Below are 25,811 nucleotides of genomic sequence, written 5' to 3'. Positions count from 1 at the left end.
ATAGTGATTATTAATAACAAGTGAGATTTTAGTAGGTCTTATAAAATACTGTTCCATGTAAAGATTGCTGATTTAGCCCCAAAAGAGCTATTACAACAGCTGTGTATAATCATTTTTTTTTTCTAAAAGAAATACTAGAGTTCGGACAGCTGGGGCTGTGTGTGTGTGTGGTGGGGGCAGAAAATAGCTTTTATTGTTGTCCTGTTATTTCAAGAAAGGAGATTATTGAGTAACCTAAGAATTCTTGGAGCTGTTTAGCACTTTCCCTGGTCGTGCCAGAGAGAATCACACATTTACTGCTAATGAGCAGAATGCAGCTTTATGACTTTGTCTGAATATTTTGCCTGAGATGACTTCCTTTACTACTAAAATCATTGGCAGAACCCATCCTGTTGGTTTTAACGAGGAAGGATTGGACCTTTAATAAGCATCACAGTCACGTAAGCTTGGAGTTTGTTTTTTTAGCATCGTGCTTTTTAAGTGTTTTTAGTTACTGCCTGCAGTGTATACAGCTGTGAACTTGGATAATAAATAAAGATTATTTCTATGAAGAAACCTTTGGCAGCAATTTTTGCTTTGCTGAGGTAAGCTGTTAGTCATCTGCCACCAAAGGGTAATCAGCTAGATTTTAAATATTGCTGTGTCTTTCTACTTCTACTGTATTTTTGATTAGTCAATAAATACGTGTTCAGTCTATTTCCAAAGACCAGCAATCTGTATAGATGCAAGATACATTGCTGAAAAGAAACAAACCAACAACAGCTAATTGTAAAGCTTTTGATTGTTCTAAGAAAAGATTGGGCTCACTTGGAAATTAGTGGAAGGTGGTAAAGCTTCATTATAAAAACATCACAACCAAAAAATTGTGTTGACAGGTGGTAAAGTATGTTCTCAAGACTGAATAAACTTATTCACTGATAGTAAAAGTGAAGCCAGAGGAACGGCAGTCCCTGATACTCAGGGTGAATTTAAGCTTGGGTACCCTGCAGGCGAACACAATTCAGATTCAAAAGCCTAAATTTCAACTTCTAAATCCATATTTAGCAAACTGCCTGATTTTCAGAAGTGCTTAGTACCGAGTCAAGGAGGGTGTCTTGGGTAATAAAATAAATATAGAGATAAGAGAGGAATCGTAGTTTTCTATTCTTGCTTGTTATGAAATAATTCAGAGCCAAAAATCCTCACTATCCTAACACTCCCTCCTGAATCCCCAAACAAAAAGTGCTGAAAAAGTCTAAGAAAAAGCCATAACAAAATGTACTGTGTAAATGGAATTGTTTGGCATATCGAGTAAATAAAAATGGCAATGGCCTGGCATGTTTAAAAAAACCAATAGATATATCCTGGCTTACAGCTAGCGAGTTAGGAGGTTAGCTGTTTGAGTTCTTATTTAGCCAAAAACAGAGGGAGTTATTATTTGCATTACAGGCAAGCTGGGCATGTGCTATATTCAGTCATTGGATATGCTGCAACAATACACCAAATAAAAAGTAATGGTTCAGCCATATCTAAAGAAATTCTTCTGATAAATAAGGAACATGGTGTACCATCAGGTATTTTTCTGCACCTCTGCGATTTTTTGTCCATGATATGGATGCAGAGAAGGACACGCGCCCTGTGTGGATTACTTTTGGTTCAAATCTGGTTTGAATAAACCTATACTTACTATTTTAACTTGTAAAGCCTTTAGCTGATAGTAAAAGGCTGGGATGTGTAATATTGCTTCACTTCAATAAAGCAGTCCTTGCTTAAAAAGACTTCATTCCTTGGAAAAATCAAGATCATATCTGTTATCTGTAGCAAAATCTTTCTCTTTTCCACCCAGTTCAGTAAGAGAAATTTTCATTTAAAAAAAAAAAAAGTAAATAGAGAAAATAAAAATTGCCATCGCACAAAATAGTCAGATTTGATTATACAGTTATAACAGATATGAAACTGCGAGCACTTTAAGACCCTTGCGTAAAACCGTCAAGAGAGACTGCTTAAATATTGGGCTTCCAAGATGTCAGTCAAGTTTGTAATGTAATGTATGGATGCTTGCAGATGTTCAGCTTTTAATTTTCCACCACTATATCTTCAACAGTGCATCAGCATGTATGTCATACGACATACCAAAGGATAGAATTTAAAGTTTCCATTAGATGGCAACTTTTACTGTGTGCCACTTTTTTCAGACTATGCCAGTTTTTAGGAGAAAGCTGTCCTTCAGCTCTTTGGGCTATGTTCAGTCATTGGCTATATTTCAACAATACATCAAATGAATTGTGCAATCTGAGCATGGAAGAGGAATTTATTAAAAGAATGCAACACATTTTTCACTTCGCATATCCCCATTTGTTCTTAATCTTTGGAATGTAGTAGTGCCTTAGAGGACACCATCAGATAATGGTAGGCCAATCTGTGAATTTGAAAACTTACACTGTTGCGAAAAGAAGAAAGAACCATCCTAAAATTAAGAAGCACTGTAGATAATCCAGTAACAAGTAATTCTGACACACAGCAATAGTCTGAGGAAAATTGAAGCACCTACAAAGCTGGAAAAAGTTTTGCAGCCAGCCAGTGCTTAGCTGCCGTGGATGGCAGCAGAACATACAAAAGGATTAGTTTACGGTCGGGTCTGGGAAGCGGGGCACAAAAACAGAACGGCGGAAGCTTGGGAATTATGCCCAGTTCTGCTACAGTCTTAGGGCAACCTGAATAGTTGTTTCATATTTTTGTTTCTTCCCAACACTAAGTTTTGACTCTTCCTGACCTGGTGTTACAACATGGCTGTTGATGGGAAATCAAAGTTTGGACTGTAAATTCCCCTGGGCAGAGCACCAACCTGTGAGCTCGTACAGTGTCTGGCACAATAGGGCTGGTATCTCTGTGGGGGACTGAAGGCACTACTGTAATATAAGTATCAATATTTTAATCGTCTGCCTTATTTCATCTGTTATCTCACAATTGTTTAGAGTAATTTGGACATTTGTTTCCTTTGCACATTTAAAATGGTCCCAGGGAGACTTCAGTGGATTGAGGTTCACAGATTATGTAGACCTGATTATTCAAATTCCCTGCACCTGCGGGGGTTTCTTTTGACATTGCATGTTTCAAACTGAATGTTCGCTAAATACAATGAATTTAAAATATGGAAAAAAATGAATTAAATGAAAACATTAGAACTGCATCTAAGTTTATAATCAGCATGATGTGGGGGATGGAAATGAATGTGGAACCCAGCTGAACAGTGTGTTGGCATAAGAACTCTTGACTTACAGCTGTTCCTTTGTTCTTTTTTGTTAGTTTTACAGCATTTTTTTTCTAGAAAACCTTATTTTGCATGAAAGACAAATTCATTCTAGAAGATTGTTTAGCTTAGTGCATCATAATTTAAACAGGATGAATTGAAAGCTGATAAAGTTGCACAGCATTCTGGTGGAGGGGGCAGTTTAACCCAATAGGTCACTTCTGTCCAAAATTAAAAACTAGCTTTTTCTGAAATGTAAAAATCAACTTAGATAGAAATATTCTTGCTGTCTGATAAGACAAACATGTCTTTAATACCAGAATTACTGAGAAAAATGAAGAAAATAAAAATCCATTACAAGAACTATATGTGGAAATTGCCTGTAAATAGCTTCTCTAGACATTGTGAAAGAATGAGATAGAAGGGTAAGAGAGGAGGACTCTGTCTGGTAAGCATTCCTAGTCTACTGCAGGTAGTTCTGAGGTCCTCCTAAGGCATGGTTTCAACTGTTGCTTTGTCCACAGAGTTACTGGTGAGAAAGGCCACCGCCCACTTCTCCTGTGAAAGCATAGATTAATTCAGGTTGGAAGGAACCTCAGGAAGTCTCTGGTTCCACTTCCTACTGAAAGAAGGCTTAACTATGAGGTCACACCAGGTTGCTCAGCATTTAATCCAGTATAATCTTGAAAACCTGCAGGAACGGAAACTGCACAACCTTTCTGGGCAGGATGTTCCCCTCTTTGACTGCCCTTGTGCTCAGTAAGTGTTTCCTTTATATTGAGTCAATATACTTGGGGTTTTTTTTTGCCTGGAACATGGTATTTCAAGTTCCAATTCTTTACCGAACCTGTGAAGGTTAAAATCTGTATTTCCAGCTTCGGGTTAATCTCATAATCATTGATATACAGGCTGGTGGGGTGGGTTGGACTGTATTACCTGTTGAAATTGTTCTGCTGGGCAGAAAGAACTCCATGAATGGCTAGACTGGACAAACAGGTCTAGGGGCAGTAGGAGTGAAGTCTCATGGGTAGGGGAAAAAGGGACTGGGAAGAAGAAGGATTTGGTTTCTGGTCCATACTTGTAATAATTGTTATCGTGCATTTCATGTTAAATGGTCACCGGATAAAGTACGTAAACAGAAACATAACCCAGGTTTCTTGCCACCCACAGGAGTATCCTGTTTACTGCATTAAAAAGTCATGTCATGGTGCTGGGATTTTGTTTCTTCCACAGTTTCATCTAATGAAGCTTGACTATTTTTTTGCTGAGGTTGTCCAGCTTAAACAGGAAAGGCATCATATCCTGTATAGCCAGGTGGTGAGAGATCTGTTCAAACAGATGGACTTTGAACCTCCTCTCCCTAAGGTGGTTTAGCCAATCAGTGCTTTAGCATCTAGCTTTGATCACTTGCCTGTTACAGAACAGAGAGCACTTTCACTAAACCCTCTCCTGGACTTCTTAGTGAAAGTGCTGTGTTTCCCATTCAGTGCTTAGCTCCTTTCTGTAGCTACATTTCAGCCCATGCTCATAGACGAGCCACTGACTGGCTCCATCATGAGGCCCGTTTATTCCCTGCCAGGTTTGTGAATTCGGTTCAGCTCTAGGTATTTAAGTCAGCCATTACTAGCTTTAATGGCAACGGTGTTAGGTGAACAGTAGAAGTGTCTTTCCCACCAACATCTGGCCCCAGATTTTCCAATTTGCAAGGAACTTGGAAAACACAATAATGAAAATATCCCTAATTTTGCAGGTTTGGTTTTTTTTTTTTTTCTTCCTTCCCACCCTTTTTTGATTGCCTGTTCATTTGTTGCAGATATTATAGCGTGCAAGGTGCAAAACTGTTACGGTGGAAGGGTTAGTCTCCCAGTTCAGGTGACTGAGTGCCACTGTGGGGACTGGGTTCCTCTCCTACCTCCACCACTATATTCTAAGGGGATCATCAGCGGATTTCTTCAATCAGAGTTTTCACAGATTTTTTACAGATCTCTTCTGTTTATGGACATGCTAAAAGCTCATGTGTAAAGTACAAGTTAATAGGGGCTGTATTTTAAACATATGTACTGCTACATAAATCACAACTTCTTCCCCCCTAGAATACTAGTTGTATCAAAGCAGGCACCCAAATTAGTGAATATTTAGCGAAGTGGCCTTCATCTCTCTGTGCTTCAATTATATGATTTCTTAGAGGTGTTGGGAGGATAGATTAATTATAGTGAGAGCTGAGAGCACCGCAAAAAAAGCTGAGAAAACCACAAAAAAGCCGATGAAGAAATTGGTAATTTTGTATTCAGTGCAGGGTTTTGATGATGTGTGCTAAATAAGGTCTGGAATCAAACACAGAAAGACGAAGATAAAAAGAAAAACTGAATAGCTCCCCATTCAGTTAGTGTCCATTTTAGACACTGAATAAGTCCTGTAAGGGGGAAAAATGCAACGTTAGTTCTCATATTTTATAACTTTTGAGTTCTTGAATCTGTAAATTTAATATTTGTGTAGCATGAGATTAGAGAAAGTGCACAGCAGAAATGGCACAAATGAGTGTTCTTCCATGAGGACATCTCACAGTTTTCATTTAAGGGAGATATAAGAGTTTGTGCAAATGTTGATGTACAAAGAGCTTTTGTTACTGTTGTTGTTAGTGCCGGAAATGAAGCTGTTTGTTATCAGTAAACTTCTCAGCAGCTGCCGAGCCAACAGGCTGCCGCGTTTCCTTGTCCTGCTACACGGTGCTGTGTACCGCAAGTGTGTCTGGGGGTAGTAAATAAACTCGGAAGAGATCTAGTACTCCTGAGCTGACATCACAGGCCTGCCTTCTTGGGAAAAGGAATTGAAGTGGGGGATTCTGATACAGGGGAGCTTAATTTTTAAGCTTTATGATTAGAGGTACAGTCTTTACTGCCCTCACCTGTACTCTAATTATTTAAGCCTCCTGTGTGAATCGCAGTCCTCTCTGGAACCAAAAGACAAAGGAAGCCTCAGTTTTTAATTTCTGCCTGTCAGTCACTCGAGCAGAATTGATGACCCATTCACAGGGTTTACTAAAGCTACACAGGCAGGAACCCATTTGACAGGTAAAGGAAAGCTCCCTTTTTGTTTGGTACCTTCATGGCTGTAATTAACATTTCTGTTTTGTTCTAATTATAGTTTTTGTATCTTAGCCATTATGCTAATGGTGTTGTTTAGTAGTATGTGAGATTGCATTCATTATCACTGGTGAATTAAACCTTTATTAAAGAAAAATTCCCCCAGGCCTCATTCTGAAGTTAAGTAATTATTCATTTGGTTTTATCCTGGCAATTAGCTTATATACTGTAGCACTCATGATTGAGTTTCTATACCTCCCCAGATGAGATTAACCCACCATGGTAAATAAATGCCTAACAGCTCCCAACATGTTGTTTTAAGCACATTAATATATAGCAAAAAAAAAAAAAAAAGACTCATTATTTAGTAAAACAACTTTTGACTTCCTAGCAGATGATACGGTCAGAAGGAGATTGTGCTGGACATTTGGGGCTGTGTGGAGCAACAGTAATAACAAACGAGTTTATGAAGCCCTCCAACAGAGCAGTTAATTCTTTCTTCAACTGCAATGACTTCCTTGGTCAATATGCTTAATAACTGAGATATGCACTATACTCAGCCGCACTCACATGGTAAATCAGGCCTTCTGAGAGCTTCCAGACATAAAGAAGTTTCCTGGATGGTGTAGCCTAGCTCTCAGTCATCAGAGTGGAAAAAAATATTGAGGAAAATCTTATTCAGCCATCCCTACATAGTAATAGTTTGTGAATGCCTCACAAGCCCTATTGAATTTAACAACACTTCCCTGAAGAAAGATGAGGTTTTACGCCTATTTTACCACCATGGAGGCATGGAGAAATTAGGGATTTACCAACGGTCACACAAGAAATCATCAATAGAAACGGATTTTGGCTGTGGTTCCTCTCTGGCCTAATCAGTTGTTTTACTTGTGTTAACAGTTTTCTCTCTCGTATCTCTTTTCAGCACACATTCAGTTTAGAAATCTCTTAAAAAATGTGAGTCAAATAAGTCTCTTTTCACTGATCCAATTCATCTTATGCCGCTCTATGGGGAGAGGCAACCATTGTCCTGCCTTTAATTACAGCTACAGTTTTTAGAAGTATTTTTAAATGGAAACACCTTAATGGCATTAAATGAATCAATCAAGCATCCTTGATTCCATACAAGATTTCAGTGGTGGCTCATATAAAATCATTGCATAAGGTGAAACTAACGTGCTATCACAGCCAAAACATTAACCTGAGAGTTTTACCCCAAGGGGTAATTTAGGATTTGACCTTGAATTTGGGTAGCTAGTATATATGAAATGCAGGCATTACCTCCACTGTGTTGTAAACCCGGCAATTTTGCACAGATAGGAAAAATTAGTATACCTTAATTTTTGATAAGCATCATTTAATCTCTTGTATATTCTGGCCATATCTACCCTATACCCACAGGATCTAGGAACCACCTTAAATATCTCCACTTTCAATTCCAGATGCAAGCTGCATGTCATTAACCTTGCCTCAATATCAAACATGTGAAGCGCAGCAGACATAAAATAAATAAATGAAAAATAATTTTGGAAACTGCCACATAATTTTCCCACTGGGAAAAAAAAAAAACCAGAGAAAAAGAAAAAGGGAAACACAATGCTGTTCCTGCCCTTTAACGCCTGCCACTATTTCACTTCAGATTCTCTGAGGTTATCTGCCTCACCTGCACTACTATCAGAGGAAGTTGCATGCCTAAATATACTTGAGTTTCTGGGCTTCAGCTCCATGCAGCTGAAGGTAGGATGAAAATATGAATAGAATTCAAGGTCATTAGTAAATCTTACGAAAGTATGTATTATATATGGAGTTATAGATCACATAACACAATACAATATTGCTTACAGTAGGTGTTATTCCACCTCTTGGGTTACTAAAGAGGTTGCTTGATTAATATTCATATGGTGATCTAAAATAAAAAATATCATATATGTGACAAATATTATTGTACTGTAATATCTGAATTATCTAATAGGTTTGAAATGTGTACTGTAAGACTTCCACACGGAAGTCATTCTTCTCCAAATGTGCTTTACAGACCACTGCATCCATTGGGGGCTCAGTGACAGTATGGTACAATGATCAGGGAGGTTCAGCTTCCAGGCTTGGCTCTTAACCACTTTGTGGAGTAGCAACTCATAGAATCATAGAATGGTTTAGGTTGGAAGGGACCTTGAAGATCATTGAGTTCCAACCCCCCTGCCATGGGCAGGGCCACCTCCCACTAGACCAGGTTACCCAAGGCCACGTCCAGCCTGGCCTTGAACACCTCCAGGGATGGGGCCTCAACAACCTCTGGGCAACCTGTTCCAGTGCCTTACCACCCTCAAAGTGAAAAACTTCATCCTAATGTTTAATCTAAACCTGCCCTCTTCCAGTTTATAGCTGTTCCCCCTCATCCTATGGAAAGAAAGCTGTCATCGATATAAAGGAAATTACAGATGTGACCTGTTGATCAGTCCGAAAGGAGTGCTAACTGCTATTCAGGAGGAAAGGGAGGAGTAAACTTGGGTTTCAGCTGAAAAATCATCCTGTCAGATTGCATTAAGAAAGCTTCCGTGTTTAATCATGTTAGTTATTTTGCAGCAAACCTTTTCTGCTAATCTGTAAATCTCTTTTTTATTTCCTCAGCAGCAAAGGAAATCAGGCTTGGTTTTTATCCCTCCTGCATTATTAGAAGTCATGCTTTCATGGTAATGAAAATCCTGAAGACCAAATTCTTTTTTCACTGATATCTAGTCAAGTGAAAGGCTGTCTTGTGCCCTGACCACAGTGTTGGGATGCCACGCCTCAGGAAATCCATTGCAGTTATGCAAAAAGGAAGTAGGTTTCCTCCATATATAAATTATCCACAATATGATAGTCCTTTTAATCATAGCCCCTCAAAGTTCTCCAAAAAAAGAAAGGAAGAAAAGAAAACTAGAATTCCAGAATTTTCCACTGCCGAAATTGTCTTCTGTTGACTCTTACCGTGGATTTTTGTCCCTGCAAGAATGTGAAACCTAAACCTGCATTCTTAATTGAGGAGGGATTTTTTTTTTTTTAAAATGTTAATGACACAAGTGATATTCAGGTACCCTTTGATGATGGGACATCCTACCAGCTGAGTTGGCAGTGAGATGTTCGGTAGAGCCTGCCAACACGTTGATTCTGTTTCCAGACACTTTCGCCTCTACCAAGAAGTCCATTAGCTGCTATGCATGCTTCTACTATAGCAGATTAAGTTTTACAAGCTTATTTAGTTAGCAAGCCTGATTATTTTTGTCTTTTGCATAGGGAAAAAAGCACTCCTGTTTATCCTTCTGAATGTTACTTTCTTATTGAAATGCTGAATTGCCGTTAATTTTGTCATAACTGTACTCAGTGTAAACAGGAAACATTTGCACTTTGAATCAGGCTATCATATAAAAAGTAGAAGGTATTTCACTCAGAATTTTGGAGATGTCTGTTTGAGCGCTCTGCTGTTTTATGACGGTACTATAGAGGATACACTAGGAGGCTATGACAAGAGTGAAGAGGATTTGGTTTGAGCAGTTTATTGGCTCTGGTAGACAACAGTGAAACTTGTGCAAAGTGTTTGAAATTGTTATTATTATTGAAAAACTGTAAAAAACCACATCCAATTGGAGACAAAAGGACATTAAAGATGTTAAAAGCTGGCTGGTTTAATTGGTTGGTGAGCAGCATATTTCTCTCAGAGGGCCTTGTATGTTATTCAGATATATCAGCTTTACATTAGAGCAATATCTAATGAAGTGGAAAACTGCAACTCTAGCTTGTTTGTTGCTTTGCATCACTGTCTTCAGTGGTGATCATAACAACATATACAATCATAGCAAATGTCTTTAATTTAGTAGAAAAATTTTCTTGCTAATAGGAGATATTGTTGATTTTCTGTTAGGCACCAAGTCTTTGAAGTGGCAAACTATGAAATTATGACCATAGAGATTGATTAGGAAAACAGGCCTTGCTTTGTAGGCACAGGTCCCCAGTGCTGTTGCATTAATTAAATCTGATCATCTCAAGGAAAGCTTCCAGGTATTCCAGTAAAAAGGTGCTAAAAAAAATGTTTATTAATGGCCTTTAGAAAAATGTAAGCTTCACATTTTATGTGCCATTGCCTCATTCACATCTGAATCACATCGACTCTCTGAAATGTTCAGAAAATAAATGTTAGTCCATTAGTTACTTTCACAATTCCTTATATTTACTAGATATGGGATTCCTAATTTTAAGCTCTTCATTCAGACTGCTCTTCAGCTGTAATATACAGCACTTCCTAAAAGAGAAATCAGAAAAACTGTACATTTCAAAAGAGTATTCCAGAGTTTACTTACAACAGGGAAGTCCAGGACTCCAACTTCTTGTTATTTTTAGAATCCTTTTAGGAAGGTGATGATTAACCATGGTAATCTTGCAAATATTGGTGGTCACTTGAAGTCAGGGATCTTAATTCTGCAGGATACCAAACTTGCTATCTACAATTAGGGTATCGATGATATTAGTCAAGTTTTCCCCTGAAATTTCCTTTGTAAATAGAGTAAAAGTCAGGATATACTCAGATTCTGCTGTTATAACTCTTGACAGATATTGGCTTCAGTAGTCACGATTATAACATGCTTTTGAAAATCTGCAAGTTTGTTTCACCTCCATTTGGCTCTGTCTCTTAAGGTTCTAGGTATACAGCCATCCATTTACTCCCACTAAAATGTGAAGAGAGTATTAGGAAAGCTTTAGTAAATCATCAACACTACTTTTTATAAAATTTGAAAGGTGCTTCAAATTTCTGCTGACACATGATGAGAGCTAATCTGCAAGTAAAAAGATGACAGCATGCTGTGCGTATGAGCAGAAGGGCTTGTTTTTATTTGTGGCTGATACCTGTTCTTTTCCAGATTCCCTTAAAATTGGACAGAAATTGGAAGTGGACAGAAATGGTACCATTCTTGAGTCTTACTGAAGCACGTTTGAGTTCCATTGTAATAATGACCAAATTAAGCTTCTCTATATTAAGGCTGGGAATGGATTGCCTGAAGAAATAGAGATAAAAATAGTTTCATATCAGGACAAGCTTTTGCGTGCTCTTTCCACAGTCAGGAGAAATAAGACCTTAGAAGTTTTAGAACCAGGAATGCAAAACCTCCAAATGACTTTGCCACAGGCAAATGTTTAGTAATGTTAAAATACTTTTAAAAACTTTTTTGTTGTATTATTTTAGGAGATTGTAGGGTCAAAAATAGAATTTTCAGCAGGTCGAAATATCAAAGCATATTTTTTAAATCACTTTGACATATTAATGTTTTTATTGCACATAGCACGGTGATGGCTTGCTGCCAGTCAGACACATTCTGCTTGCTTTATTTACACATTGAGGTCAATGAGATTCCAAAGCAAGATTACTCATTTGTCCCTAACAAATTTAGATTTGCCAGCAAAATGACCTATGTTGTCAGCAGGATTGTCTTAAACCAAAGATCCTGAGCCTGTGCGACATGAGTTAAAGGGCTTACTAGTATAATGGTGGTAATAACATCTTTGGTAGACATACACTCTTCAGTTTGTTTAAAGAGTACCAGTTATTATGCCAATATGATATTTTAACAGTAATATTGCTAACAGCATGTGATGTTGTTGTTGGCATTTTAATGACCTCCTTTCCATTTCTGGAACCCTGACTCATGGTTATGAATGGTCAAGCATCTTGCATTGCCTGACTGTGGTGCCAAGCTGCACGCTCGGAGTGACTTTGAATCCTTTGGTGATTCTTCTGTTTGACTTTTCTACATGGGTAACCTTTATTCCAAGATTAGTCAACACACAATAGGAAATACAAATTTTAGGTCACTTTTGTAATTCCCAGTCCTGGGTTCTGTAATTCCCTAACAGCTGGGTTAGATGTTAGGACCACAAGAACTTGCATTTATGCAGTTTCTGTCTGCTTACCATAAATGTTAAGTTTTTAAATGTTTTCTTTTCACTATTTACACATGGAAGGTATATTGCTTCCCTTTCAGTGCTGGGTTAACATAAAATGTATATTAGCCTGAAAGACATCAATTACTTAATGTAATTTTGTAGCTACAGTCTTTGTCATACTCAGAGGCTTGTTATTTACCCATCCAATTGTATAACCAATTGTTCCCATAATTCTCAGCATTTAAGAATAAGGTTTCCATGGTAATCTTAGATTTTGTAAATGCTTATCATTTCTCTAAATGGATAGCTTAAATAAATAAGTCATCAGCTATCTTGTAACCAGAATATACTCGATTGATATAAAAAGCAGAAGTATACCTCTGTTATAAAAATAGACTAGTTTGTTCAGCCATAATAAGTTCACAATCTGCAGAATCATGACCCTACTGATAGTGTTAACAAAAGCTTGCTCCTTAATTATCTGCATTGCATTCAGCTGCTGTTTCCCTCCTAAACTCAATTATAATTCTAATAGCAGCTGCGCTGCCATTGTTTGTTGCAATTCATTTTAAAGAAGTTTGATTGGATGTCATTGGTCTTTTTGACTAAATGTGCAAGGTTCAAAGTATCCACTGCCACTAATAGCCCTCATCTCATCTCAAGATTATACTAATTATTTACATAATTATATATTATATATTATAGAGCTATTATGTATTATTTCTAAATGATAGTTCTCCATCAAAGATGTTGAACAAAAGAATATATATAGTTTTATTGTCCTTACACATATTCCAGTGTTGGTGAAGATATGCTTATGATTACTCTCTGTTTCTGTTAGCCAACAATTGAAGTATCCTTCCAACGCACTGGAAATTTATTAGAGCATTCAGGAGTCTCTATTGCTTTCAATTATGACTCTTAATTTGCTGTTTCTTCTGTACATCTATGTCTGCAATGGATGTGATAAGCAAATACTTTGACAAGAACAAAAATGGCCTTTGATGTCCTTCAAGTTTTGTTGTCCTATTAAATGACAGATCTTAGTTTGATGATTTAATGTAAGAATTGCAACAGCTAGCAGAAATACACTTCATAATTGCCACTTATATAATCGTAAAAAGCCAGCTCATCTCTAGTGTAATATAAGTATTTAGGTAATGAAATATTTCAGGTCATTTATACAAGAGTAGACAAAAATAAATGAAGAAATTGCTGCAGGTCTTGGATTTTGTATTGGATTCCATGTGTGGAGCTAGTTCTATTGACTTTATATCACTACTGCAAATATAACTTCATTTAAGGATAACTCACATATGTCAAAGAAAATAAAGCAGTAAAAAAAAATAAATCTTTGGTTATCTTAAGAAAAGGCTATCTGTTGAGATACAGAATTGGATTTCTTTGATGTTTATAGGTGAAGTGAAGTTACTTGAAGCAGCAATTTTATTCTGAGGACTGTGGAAGCCTGAAGTTTGGTTTGGGCACATCTAACACAAAGGCAAGGCCATGAATTCTGCCTTCATGTAATGGAAATGATGATAATGGTGACTGCATGTATGTGGGGCATCAAAAGGCTCGGTGCCTGTTGAAAACTCTGAAGTGTCAGTGCATTAAATAATGAAGGAAGTCTTGCACGTTTTTTCTCTTTTTTTTTTTTTTTTTTTTTGTTTTTTTTTTTTTTTTTTCTAGTATCTTAAATTTTACAAAACCACCTCCCCCACAACAACCCTGCAGCTCTACAAAGCCTTAAAAGAACCCCGTTGGAGTTGCAAAGTCAAGTGATTTATAGCTTGCGCATCAGCTGCACTGCATATGCAAATTGGCCTCTACGTATATACATAGCTAAATGGTCTTGAGTTGCACAATCATGTACATATTTGTGAGAAATTGCTGCCCCATTCTGTACAAAGAGATTGCAGCCAAGACTCCTCCATTTTTTGCAGAAGCTAGAAGGTACGTAGCAAATGATGATGAGAATTGCAGGGAGAGAATGGTTACATAGTTAGACTACTCGAAAATTGCCCACAGCAGCTCCACAGTTTCTTTTTGCTGATAGTTCATTTATGTAAAAGTGTTTGCAGAGGTGTTCAGTATTTTTGGACGCCTGACTTGGGATCTTGATGACTGATATGCAGAAATGCTGAGGATTCAGAGCTACAATTGGTGTTTAGATTTATGCTGCAGCTTGAAGCTTGTTTTTAAAGCATATAAAATGTTAGTAGAATGCCAAATAACTCTGAAGATGAGTTCCAAGATGTCTGAGAGTGGGAACCCACAATTCATGGGTACTTTCATCCTTAATCTGTTTTGGTCAGATTTTAAAATGTATTTGCATGGCTAGTGATGGACATAGTCTCATAGAAGAAATTTGAAAAGCACCTGTGTACTGGAAATGAAATGTTTTATCACTTTTGGGAAAACTATTAGGCTCCTTTGTGCATTTTTGGGCACCTGTTTAACTGTGAAAAATCTGATCCTATGTGCCTTAGCTCCAAAGCAGAAAACGGACATAATAAAACCCATTCCTCCCTTAGGTTGTTGCAAAGGTAAATTTGTTAATGTCTCCGAACAGCTGATATTCTTGTGATGAGTCCCATGAAGAAGCTCACGAGAAAATTACTAACTCCATCTTCAGCTCAGAGCATGAGAACTATGTGGTAATCAAGTCCTGGGATAACAAACTGAAAAAGGAGAAAACAAAATATTGAATGGCTGCTCATAAGGTGAACACCACCAGCTTGGTGCAGTGAAGGAGACAGGGCTCACGTGGATCGTGAAATTAAGGACCTTATCATGATGCACATGCAAAAAGGATTCCTACTGCCTGAGTAGTACTTGACTTTGCAACCTTAGTAATGATATTGGAACACAGTTCTTTTATATGTAACATTCTATAAAGCTTTGGTTGACAGTCGTTTGGGAAATTACATATATCTAACTTATAGCTCTGCCACCTGTTATTAATATAGTCTTCCTAAACCGGAGGCAATACAAGCTTTATTGCACCTCAGGCTGTCATATATCTATATTAGGGGAATGATGAATGCACTTTTTCTTTTTTCAGAGTTGGCTACCAAATACTTACAATTGAAATCCTCTGGAAAACAAATATGAATCTGGATAATGAGACAAGTCTGCCATGTTGATGAAAATAAATGTAAAGTTTATTCTAATAGAGCTTCAGAAGCACAATCCATTTAGAGGAGTATTGTATATCTGTTCCAACTATCTCATTGTATGGAATATGAAAATGTATTTTATAGTTATGCATGACATTTCACACTGAACCCAAACTTTAATCGTTGTTTAAGATTTAAAGGGTAATTTCATAAGAAAAACAATATCCGCATTTTTAGTGTGAAATCTACACCATACCCCCACAACCCCCTTTCTTTTTTTACTATGTTCTTAATATCTCTGCATAATAGAACCCTGGTCTGGACTTGGAAAATTCTCTGGATTTATGTTCCAGTACAATCAGGTAATTATTTTTGGGGGGCCTTCATCCTGTGAATGTACTTCTAAATACCTACAGAAGGCTACCCAATCCCAATACGTGGGATTCACAGTCATTTCAGTGTTATTTTTGATTCTTCTTTTTTGCCCACTGGGTGAGGAAGAGCTGGCAGTTGTACCATGCTGCTCCACTTTGAAGCAAAAGATTTTAAAGGTCTTATTTTTGACCATTTAAAAATAATTTGAAGTTATCTGAGGACTCTGGTTCCACCAATTGTTTACATTTTGACTTGAAAAAACAAAGGAAAAGAAATGGAGGGAAGCAAAATAAAATCCCAGGGTACACCATTTAGAAATTGCACTTTTGAGATTCCAGCCTAACCTGCATCTGTTTTTCTTGAGTATTATTCCAACCAGCTAGCTTGGATCTCTCTTACATTCCTGTTTATATTCCTTTTTAGTAGATCTTTCTGATTCCACATTGTTTTCTTCTATTTACAAATTAAATGCAAAGTGATGTGTGGTGTGAGGTCCCAGATGCGGATTGCTTTCTTACCTCTGAAGAAAATAACACACAGAATAACTACAAGCGTTAGGAAAAAGTGGCAATGCCTTGTATTTGATTGGAATCATAGTTTGGAAAATACGGATGAGTATTCAGAAGAAAACCTATGTTTTCTAATAGCATAATATTTTAAGAAAATTTAAAATCTAGGATGAAAATAATTATACAAGTAAAAAAAGCAAGCAGCAATGGATACATTTTTACAAATACATCACTATATAGTTTTCAAAAGAGATGCAGCGGTAATGGTAAGCAAACCAAGCATGCGTTCTTATGTTTATTGTATTATTGGTCATTCTAATCAACTCTAACCATTCTAGCCTATAATTTTCTGTTATATTAAAAAGAATTAGTTATTATTTTGTATTAAAATAAGTGATAAGCATACATATCTCTGCAGTTTTTACATGTTCTCCTTCAATACAGGATAGCTAACAGAAGTGAAGTCTTCAAAATGAATTATAACAACTAGAAAATTTCTGAATAGCAGTAAGAAATAATGTAAGTAAAACATGATGCTGTGACGGTTATTTTCAGGCGATACAGACCTGATTCCAGTAGTAGAAAGCATTTCTATTTTATAGAATTACAGGGCAAATGCTCTAGTCCTTGCAAGGAGAACACTCACTCACTGCTTATGGAATGGGGTAAAAGACAGTGAGTTAACAGCAGCATAAGTGTGCCTAGCTGTATTAGCACTCCTTAATAGTTTAGTAAAGTATGTGTGATCCTTCTGGTTTGCGACCTTGCTTATGCCTGATATTATCTGCCTCACTTGCTTTTAAGAAGTACAAGATGTTTTTTCTTCCAACACTTTGCAAAAAGTACTCCCTATATGCTTTATTCCACCATATCTATCAGCACAGCAAGAGTTAGGATCTGAGTCCCTAGTCCAGGCTGAGTGCCTACATATAGAATTTACTTGTGGCATATACAGGAAGCTATGACATAACAGAAAATAGGCTGTCGGTAATGAAGAAGCAAAAGTAAAATGGTTTGTCCAATTGTTCATAAAATGGCATGTGTATTCATGTAAAGAAGGAGCTTTAAAAATGAAGACATTTCAACTGTTGGATTTTTGAAAGAGATATATATATATGTTTGTTAAAATGGAGAAAATTATTTTCTGGAACTTTATGATGTGTTCTGGAAAAGGTGAACTCATTATTTATCCAAGTACTTTAGGGCTAAATTAAACAGGGAGTCATTTTTTTAGTGTTTCCTGATAAACCTGGCTGTTCTAAGTGTTTCTGTGTTTGCTGGTTTCTAGTTCCCATGTCCTGTGGGAACAAAGAGGAATCTATTTTTATCATTTGATTTTCAACATGAGAAGTTTCTTGTAGCTGGCAGGGAAATGACCTTCCTAAAACACTGCAAATCAAAACCTGGCAATTGGTTCTTAAACTGTTTTTGTAACTGATGAGGTTGTAGACCTAATCCACGTATAGGAATATCCCAATACGAATGTACTAGATCTATGGTCTGTCTTCTGTTACACGTTGTAAGTCTTTTTAGTGTATTCAGCATGCAATTTAAAGCCTAGTATTTGACAAATGCAAGGTGGTCTAATGTAAAATGTTTGAATGGTATAAAGGGACATTACGCCAAAATAAAGTTTTTCTGCCCAAGTGCTGAGAAACAATGAGGAAATAGCCCGGCAAATTGTTCCTCCTGAAGTCTGATAAAAAGTGGCTATTGTGCTTGCTGGCACATGCGAAAGTGTCTTAAGGCAGCCTGACTGTACTAAGGGGTTGAGCGGTAGCAATAACACTGGTCAGGAGGCCCACGTACAATAATATTTCTATCATAGACATACTTTGTCTTTGCCAATTCCTGTTTCTATTTATCACCCACCTTTCAGCATGCTTTTGTAGCAGGTTGCAAACTGACTGCTTTGCTAGCTAACTTGGTAGTTCAAATCTGAATTCTCTGTTCTGTAATTCCTTTGGTAGGTTGGCTAGTTTTTATTTTTTCTCTTCAAAATAGGTAGTATGGTTTGTCATTTCCCAGCTCTGGGACCTTGGCTGGTCTCCATTATTTCTAAAGAATAATAGCCAGTGGCTCCAACACTATTTCTGCAAGTTCCATTAGCTTGCTGGGATGAATTCCATCTGATTTATGTGAATTTTCTTTTGTTGCAATGAATGTATTGTATATTAAAATATCAGTTATTGCATTACTTAAGAAAGCCTGAGCAAATCTGTTCTACCAGATTTTTTAGAAAGAAGGCTAGGAATGTGTGTATTAGTGTCTCGATGGCAAGCAAGAGCTGGATTTACAAAGGACAGCTGAACTGCTACAGTGATTCTAGGAGACAGAAATGTAACATATCACAATACTGACAGATGAACTGGCCAATGGTACATTTGGGGATGTTGCATTCAAATGAATTGTCTTTATAAATAATAGCTATTAACCATTACAGAATCACAAAATCACAGAATGGCGTGGATTGGAAGGGACCTTTGGTGATCATCTAGTCCAACCCCTTTGCCAAAGAAGGTTCACCTAAAGCAGGCTGGACAGGAACACATCCAGGTGGGTTTTGAATATCTCCAAAGAAGGAGATACTCTTATTTAAAATTGGAATAGTGAAAAAAAAATTATTAAAAAAATTATTTTTATTAAAATGAAAATGCTCTTGTTTATAAACCTGACCCTTGCCTAGTACATCTGCTTGATTAGTCCTGCATCTTAGGTTCCAAGTCAAGTTTTAATGAACTTTGTTGTCCTTTCTCCTTGTCTTGTATTGTGTACATTAATTATGATATCGGAGATCAATGATTTTTACATTTATTTTCCTAGACTGTATCACTTGATGACATGATTCTGAAATGCTTTTTTAGCAGTTTTGCCCTTCAGCTGTAAATTGTGATTCTGTACTTCTTCATTAATTATCTTGGAGTGCTTACATAACTACTTAAGAGAAAATATTAAATGTAAGATGGTTCCATTAATTTAAAAGCAGGGACATTCTATTTAGACTCCCCTTTCCTTGCTCAAGGAGTACACCATTTTTCATTTTGATAAATGATTTGCCTTGTTATAACTTTTTTAACTAATGGGTATAGAAAAAAAAACCTGTTAAATAAAAATGGTATGACAAAAAAGTGTGACATTCACTTTATTTTAAACAGAAACAAATGAATGTAACACAAAGTGATTTTATTGAACTGTAACAACAAAACATTGGAAGTTGAGTGCTGAATTTGCCTTGAAATTTATTCCTTGTGTAATATAGAACCCGTCGCCTCCAGATGTAGGTTCAGATACAGCCGTAACGGTTGAAGACCAACACTGTTAGCAATGCAGTGCTATAAGGCATTTAGCTCATTTCTCTTTTCTAAAGGATGAAACAGGCATTCTTCCCCTCAGCGTGAGTATCAGCATCCTGGACATGGGTTGCATTTGGATGTTAATCAGAAGGGAAAACTGCCCCCCACCCGCCCCGGCCCCCTTGCCCCGACATGCTTCTAGACAGGTTGTTCTAACTGTTGCTAGAAAAAGGTCTTATCCAGAAATTTACATTACTTTAACTGTTCCTGTGGTCAGGAACATGTCTATAGTTTCCAAGGAAGTGAGCCCTCCGTGCCTGAGTGCCAAAGCTCTTTGGTCGTGCTTCCTGAGTGCAGTAGAAGTCTGTGCATGAGGTACATTTACAGGATCAGGCTCCTTCATGGACTCCTTTTTCATGTCGGAGTTGGTCCATTCTTAAAAATAAGTTATGATTAGCTGCTGTTGAAGGTCAATGTATAAAGTGCGGTGAGAATAGTTTCTTACTTAAAATTTTAGCTCCTTCCGTTTTTTAATAGGGCACTGTTAACAGATATCTCATTTAACCGTGTAATTTAATGGTCTAACTTCAGGTGTGCTACAGTTTGTGATTGATAAACAGTAAGTATCAAGCTTGAGATTTTCAAAGTGCCTGAAGAATAATTACGCATTCGTCTCCCATTAAGTTTTGAATGCCTTTGAAAATTTTAGTCATGCTTATCACTGGAGCCTACTCAGAAAAGACTGAACCGTATTATTTAGTGAGTGTCATTATAGAACACATCTGCATATTGAACTAGCTGAAGTATTAGAACAGTAATCAATTAAATCTTTCCAAACTGGACACCTTTGCCCGGTTTTTCAATCACATCTACCAGCTCCACATCTTATAAGCCTACATGCAGCTCAACCTTTTAACTTCCGGAGGTTCAATGTTCAATCCTAATGTGTTTCAGCTAAATAATAAAAGGAAATCTATCTCTACAGGTTATTACTGTGAATGTCGATTGCATTTATATATATGTATATCTCAGAGGAAAGATGTCGGTCTTAATACATTGTTTTGTTTTCTTCAGCTTCCACTGCTGCTCTAAGAAGCATCCAAAAGCATCAAGCAGTTAAAACGGCTTTCATGTTATTTCCTCCGTTTCGTGCAAAAGTGAAGAATCTAATTACAGTGCTGCTACCATGGGTGCACCCCTCTCATGGATGAAAAAGATGGATCCAAGAAATTAGGTAAAAATGTCAATGCCTCAGAAGGATATGAATGTAATGAAGGGCATGAAGGTGTTGCACCTTCCACGTGATCTATTAGAGCCTGTATATGTGGTATATACATTTCCACAAACAAATTTACCACCACCCCTGCTGCTCAAGAACTGATGTATACTTTCCAAAAACTGAGTTAGTTTACCTATTGCCTTTCCATAGGATAAGTTAAAATCCTTAGTTTTCAGGAGTTTCCAACACAAAACCTAATAACTCAGCAACCAAGCCTCACCCTTAACTGTAACAGTTTTTCTATGTATGTTAGTATTAAGAAGGGCATGTTCAGTTGTCATCTCTTTAAAGATTCAAATTCAGAAGCAGAGTTGTTCTTCTGCCACTTTTGCCTCAGAATCGCAGGCAGAGGAACTCCATGTTTACATGCAAATGAATCTGGATGTGCAGAAAGAATCCACGGCGTATGTGCTGAAGAGAGGAGGTGAAAAGGACAGAGGGGAGAAGGATGCCTCTCTGGGTGGTGCTAGCGTTGAGGGTACAGTGCTACTGCAAAGTTTAAGCTGATACACTTAGTGTATCTCAGGGCATGATTCCACTGAGAAAGGGACGATGACTGCAGTCAGGGATTGTGTGAGCAGGAGATAGGTGAAAATAAAAGGGCAAAAAATCAATTACAAACCTCCACAAAACTATGAAGCATGTAGCAAGCTGGGGGGTTTGGTACCTTAATGTCAGAATAAGAATTTTCCTTGTAACAAGCTTAGAGTCAGAGAAAACATAGGACTAAAGTCTGTATGGGAAATGGTCCATGATTTGCACTTCTCACGCCCTTTCCCCTTACTTTGCCAAGTAATAGCAGCTAAGATGTATGTTAGAAACTTGAGGCCAAAATCCTATTGGTTACTCCAACACCTTTATGGGAATTTCCTGCAGTTCATTTAGGCTCTAAACCTATTTCTAAGATGTTGGCTCAAAGACAGCACTCTACAGGTTGCACAAAAATGTGGAATTGAAGGACACTAAAAGACAAACATCCATCTCTGCAAGCATAGATTATTTTTCAACTGTGTATATGAATCAGAAGATTGGTGGAAAGAAGGAATAAGTGGCAGAGGACAGTGGGAGCCATCCCTTGTCCAGACAGCGTTCAATGTTCTTGTGCTGCATGCAGATGAAAAGAGCACTGGATTAAAATTAAGACAATTGTGCTCATCCTCGATGTGTTAGCAAGGCAGTCTCCTTCTCTTGTCAGTTTTCACAAGTGTCCTCATAACAGCTGCTGTGCTGAAGGAATTATTATTCAAAAAATAACATTCTATCTCACTCAGTCTTTAAGTTGCAGGATCTGTTTTTAACATATTTTTTCATTATTATATTTTAATAAGTAATAATTCATGACTCTAACAAATGTAAGCCTCTGACCAAAAATGAAATGTAGAAGGATTTTTTTTTTTTTTAACCTGCGGACATAAAAGGTACTTCTAAAGCAAACGTACAAAAGCTTTTCCCTGGTTTTGATGTACTATTAGCACTATCTTTAACTGTGCTTGAACTGGTACTATGATATACTGAATTATACTTTCTTTGGGCCAGATCCCTGTCCACTGGAAATAGTCATACATTCATTGATTTTAATGCAGCGAGGCTGGTATGCAACATGTGTAGACAGGCGCCATTTTTGTGAGGTTATTGAAGTCTGCCAAGATCTGAACTATTTAAACGCTCTCCTCATGCTAGTCAATATTCTAGATAATGACTTTTCATTTAAAATGCTTATTCAGATCTTTGGTATCATATTGGTCTGTCAGGTTTTGATTATAATATAGACAAGAATAGTGGCAGAGACAAAAATAGATCTTCAAATGAGATTATGATGTATATGGTAAGATCTGCCTCTGGAGGGCTTTCGAGCTTTTTTGCTCAGTGACCAGAGTATTGCATCTTCTTGAGTTACAGCAGTTATTAAACTGGTTGACAGGAGAGATGCAGTAGTTGCCTGGAAAAGAGATTAGTCTATTGAAGTAGGACTTTCTGTAGCTCAGAGACTCCTCTTCCAATAAGCATTTTTGCTCTGAATAGCCCTGGAAATTTATTGTACGTTCTACCATTAATACTCATAAACACTACAAGATTCATACAGCCCTTTTTTTGCTTACTGTGTCTGTTTCTATGCCTTCTGAGATACATTGAGTTTTCAGCGGATAACTGTGAAGCAGTGAACACCCACTTACTAACTTATCTGTAGGCAGGGCTTTTACTATTTGGTAAAGATCTAAGCCAAGATAAATAATCCTTCAACTGTGGTTGCATTTAATCCAGAAGAGGAAGTTTCCTTAGGCATATATTTACACCATATACGTAAATTAGGGATCCTGGTGCAGTGTACCATTAATTTCTAATCTAAGTATAAAAATTCTAATGAGCTTAAATAACTAGAAATTAAGCTTTTTAAACTTTTTGAAATACAGTAGGTTTTTTTCATATCATTGATATACAAGGCATGTTTTCATAACACTTCTTCACTTACGTCAACTGTTATTGCTCCTACATTACCAGTAAGTAGAGTGCTAACATCTCTTTTAAGCATGAGTAATCTTCATTGTATTTTTTTAAATGGAAAATGGAAGATAATATTAATTTCCCCTTGGAAAAATGACTATATGAAAATGCATCTTCCTACTCAATTTATTTGCCAGCTCTTGTATTCAGATTTCTTTACTGATTCAAGAGTCAGGACATCAAGGTTTAATTCACATTGAATTTTGTAACTGTAGTAAGTTTTGCAAGTGTTTCAACTTTCCATACATCCCAGTGTTGATATTTGAAAATGGGAAAGTATTTCAAATTAACTTTTCTGAAGTGCTTTTAGGTGAAAGAAGGCATGGTTTCCTTATTAAAATAATGGCATGGGTGATTGATCAATGGTTTTATTTTGCTCTATGAGCAAGTTGAAATAAATACTAGGCTGTATAACACTATCAATGATGACATAGAGTCAGCCTTTCTCTATTAAGCTTGTGGTACAATATTTCTTTTTAATAGTTAAAGGAGGAACACAATTTTTTACTTTATCTCTTACAAAAATCTGATTCCTTTATGGAACCAGGACACAGGGTCTTTTTTTTTTTGCAGTAAAATAAGACTTTTTTTCGATGTTTTACTGTAATAAAGAAGCAATACCACAAAAAAAATAATGTTTTTGTGCTTTCTAGAAATATATATATACCTTGAAATTATCAATATTGATAGTAGAGCAATGGGCTTCATATGTTTAATTCAAATGGAGATAAGGTCGCAAAAGTTTTTTGAAGAGAAGCCTTTCCTTGAGAAACTAATTTAGAGAACGCACTGTTTACTACTAGACCCTCTAGAAGTCAATGGAAGTGTTCCGTAGTGATTTAGACCAGTCCCTTAAGGCATACTGGTGTATGCCCACAGCAGTCTGTTTACTCATCGCTTGCTATCTCACGGGTGTAAAGAATCTCTGTCAGGAATGGTTTCCTGGTGATATTCAGAAGAGACACAATTCCATCAAACTTTCCTTTTGCTGCTAGACTAAACTGTGATAAGAAGGCCCTGAAAGTACCGTGTCTTACTGATTATGAGAATTGTAATATTGTTTGGTCTCACTGTTTACGTGAGAAGAAGCTTTGTAAACATAGACTCAGCAATTCCATGGGGAAAGAAAGAAGCAGAGAGGAAGCAACGTAATATGGAAGGCTGAAGCACTCATACTTAAAGGGGTAGAGTGATTAGTCTACTACCTGAGCAAGAGAGGATATGGCAGGTGTTTAAATGTCTGTATGTAGTGCATATTAGCTCTTTCTTTTAGCTTTGACGTGATTTTCCCAGTTTAATTTACACGGTATAGCTTAAAAAATAAAAAGAAAGATATTGAGGAGCTATCATGGCAAGCTTTTCATATGGTGTCAGTTTGGGATAAAGGAATAAAAAGTTCTAATAATATCTTTCAAGCATTAATCTCTGCAAGATGTCGTGAAGACCAGAATTAGAGCAATATGTGGTCTTTGCCATCTTTGACTGTTATGACTCAAAGACACTTTTGATCACTTAAAAAGAAAATTCAACACTTTAAAAGCACACAAACCAGTAGAATTTCCACAACAATCCAATTCTCCATATACATCCCAACTGGGTCAATTTTCAATGCATTTCACATACGAAAAAATATACTGTTCTCACGATTGTTTGTGTGTGTAGTTCTCCATACCCCATGCCGTAAATATACCCCACAGTGTCAGATCCATGCTGTGACCAACAATATATGCCCTGTGGGCTAGGCTAGCAATATCTACTGTATGTTTATATTTTTTCCTTTACATTTTTGCAAAGCTGCTTCTTCCTCTGTCTTAGTCTGGCAGTATGGCTTGCTATAGTTTGGGGAATTGTAAAGCTGTCTCTAAAAAGTGTAGTGGAATGCAGCATTTGGACTCATAAATGAAAGCTCAAGCTCTCTAATGCAACGCCTTTATTTTCTAAATGTTTGCAGGGTATGCAGCAGGACAGAAAAGCTACACATCAACGCAAGTGTTGGTAGAAGTTGTAGATAACGCAGTGGCATCTTAGTACCTCGCTTAAGGTGAGAATTGTGGCTCTTTACTATGTGGCATTTCACATTGGAGCACACCTTAGCTTCCTGGGCTGTGCAGGATATCAAAGGAATCTGAGATAAAATTCAGCCTAAAAGTCCTTTTTAAATATTGGAAATAAGAGCTTGACTGCTCAGAAAGGAAGAATTTTATTTCATGAAAAAAGAAAAATAGTGTTTGAAATTTCTTTAAAAGTAGTCAAGAGAGATGTCACATCCCTTGTAGTCCTATTTTCATATGATTCTGTGAATGTGGCCCTTGGGTTGGTAATAATTTAGCAATGAAACATATCCAATAATTTGAGAAAAGTCAACACTTGCCTAATTTTGTGTTTAAGAGGTTCTTGGAGTGGCTGCAGTTTTATAAAATTTCATCCATCACATTGCAAAGTTGGAGTTTGAAATCTGACCTGTATGCACGTTTGCGACTAGTCAATTAAATCTCACAGTTCTATT

The 25,811-nt window shown here is 37.0% G+C and overlaps 1 protein-coding gene across 1 annotated transcript in view; it reads right to left on the bottom strand.

The window, feature by feature from the left end:
* The window catches only part of DCLK2 (doublecortin-like kinase 2), a 260,771-nt gene extending 240,829 nt beyond the window's left edge, over window positions 1-19,942 (bottom strand). The window contains exon 1 of the mRNA XM_009890760.1: window positions 19,776-19,942. Within this exon, the coding sequence (XP_009889062.1) occupies window positions 19,776-19,942 (167 nt within the window). The remainder of the gene's footprint in view (window positions 1-19,775) is intronic.
* Between the last annotated feature and the right edge of the window lie 5,869 nt (window positions 19,943-25,811).

Source organism: Charadrius vociferus, unplaced genomic scaffold, assembly GCF_000708025.1.
Source record: "Charadrius vociferus isolate BGI_N301 unplaced genomic scaffold, ASM70802v2 scaffold178, whole genome shotgun sequence".
Classification (NCBI taxonomy): domain Eukaryota; kingdom Metazoa; phylum Chordata; class Aves; order Charadriiformes; family Charadriidae; genus Charadrius; species Charadrius vociferus.
This window is presented reverse-complemented; position numbering and strand designations above follow the sequence as displayed.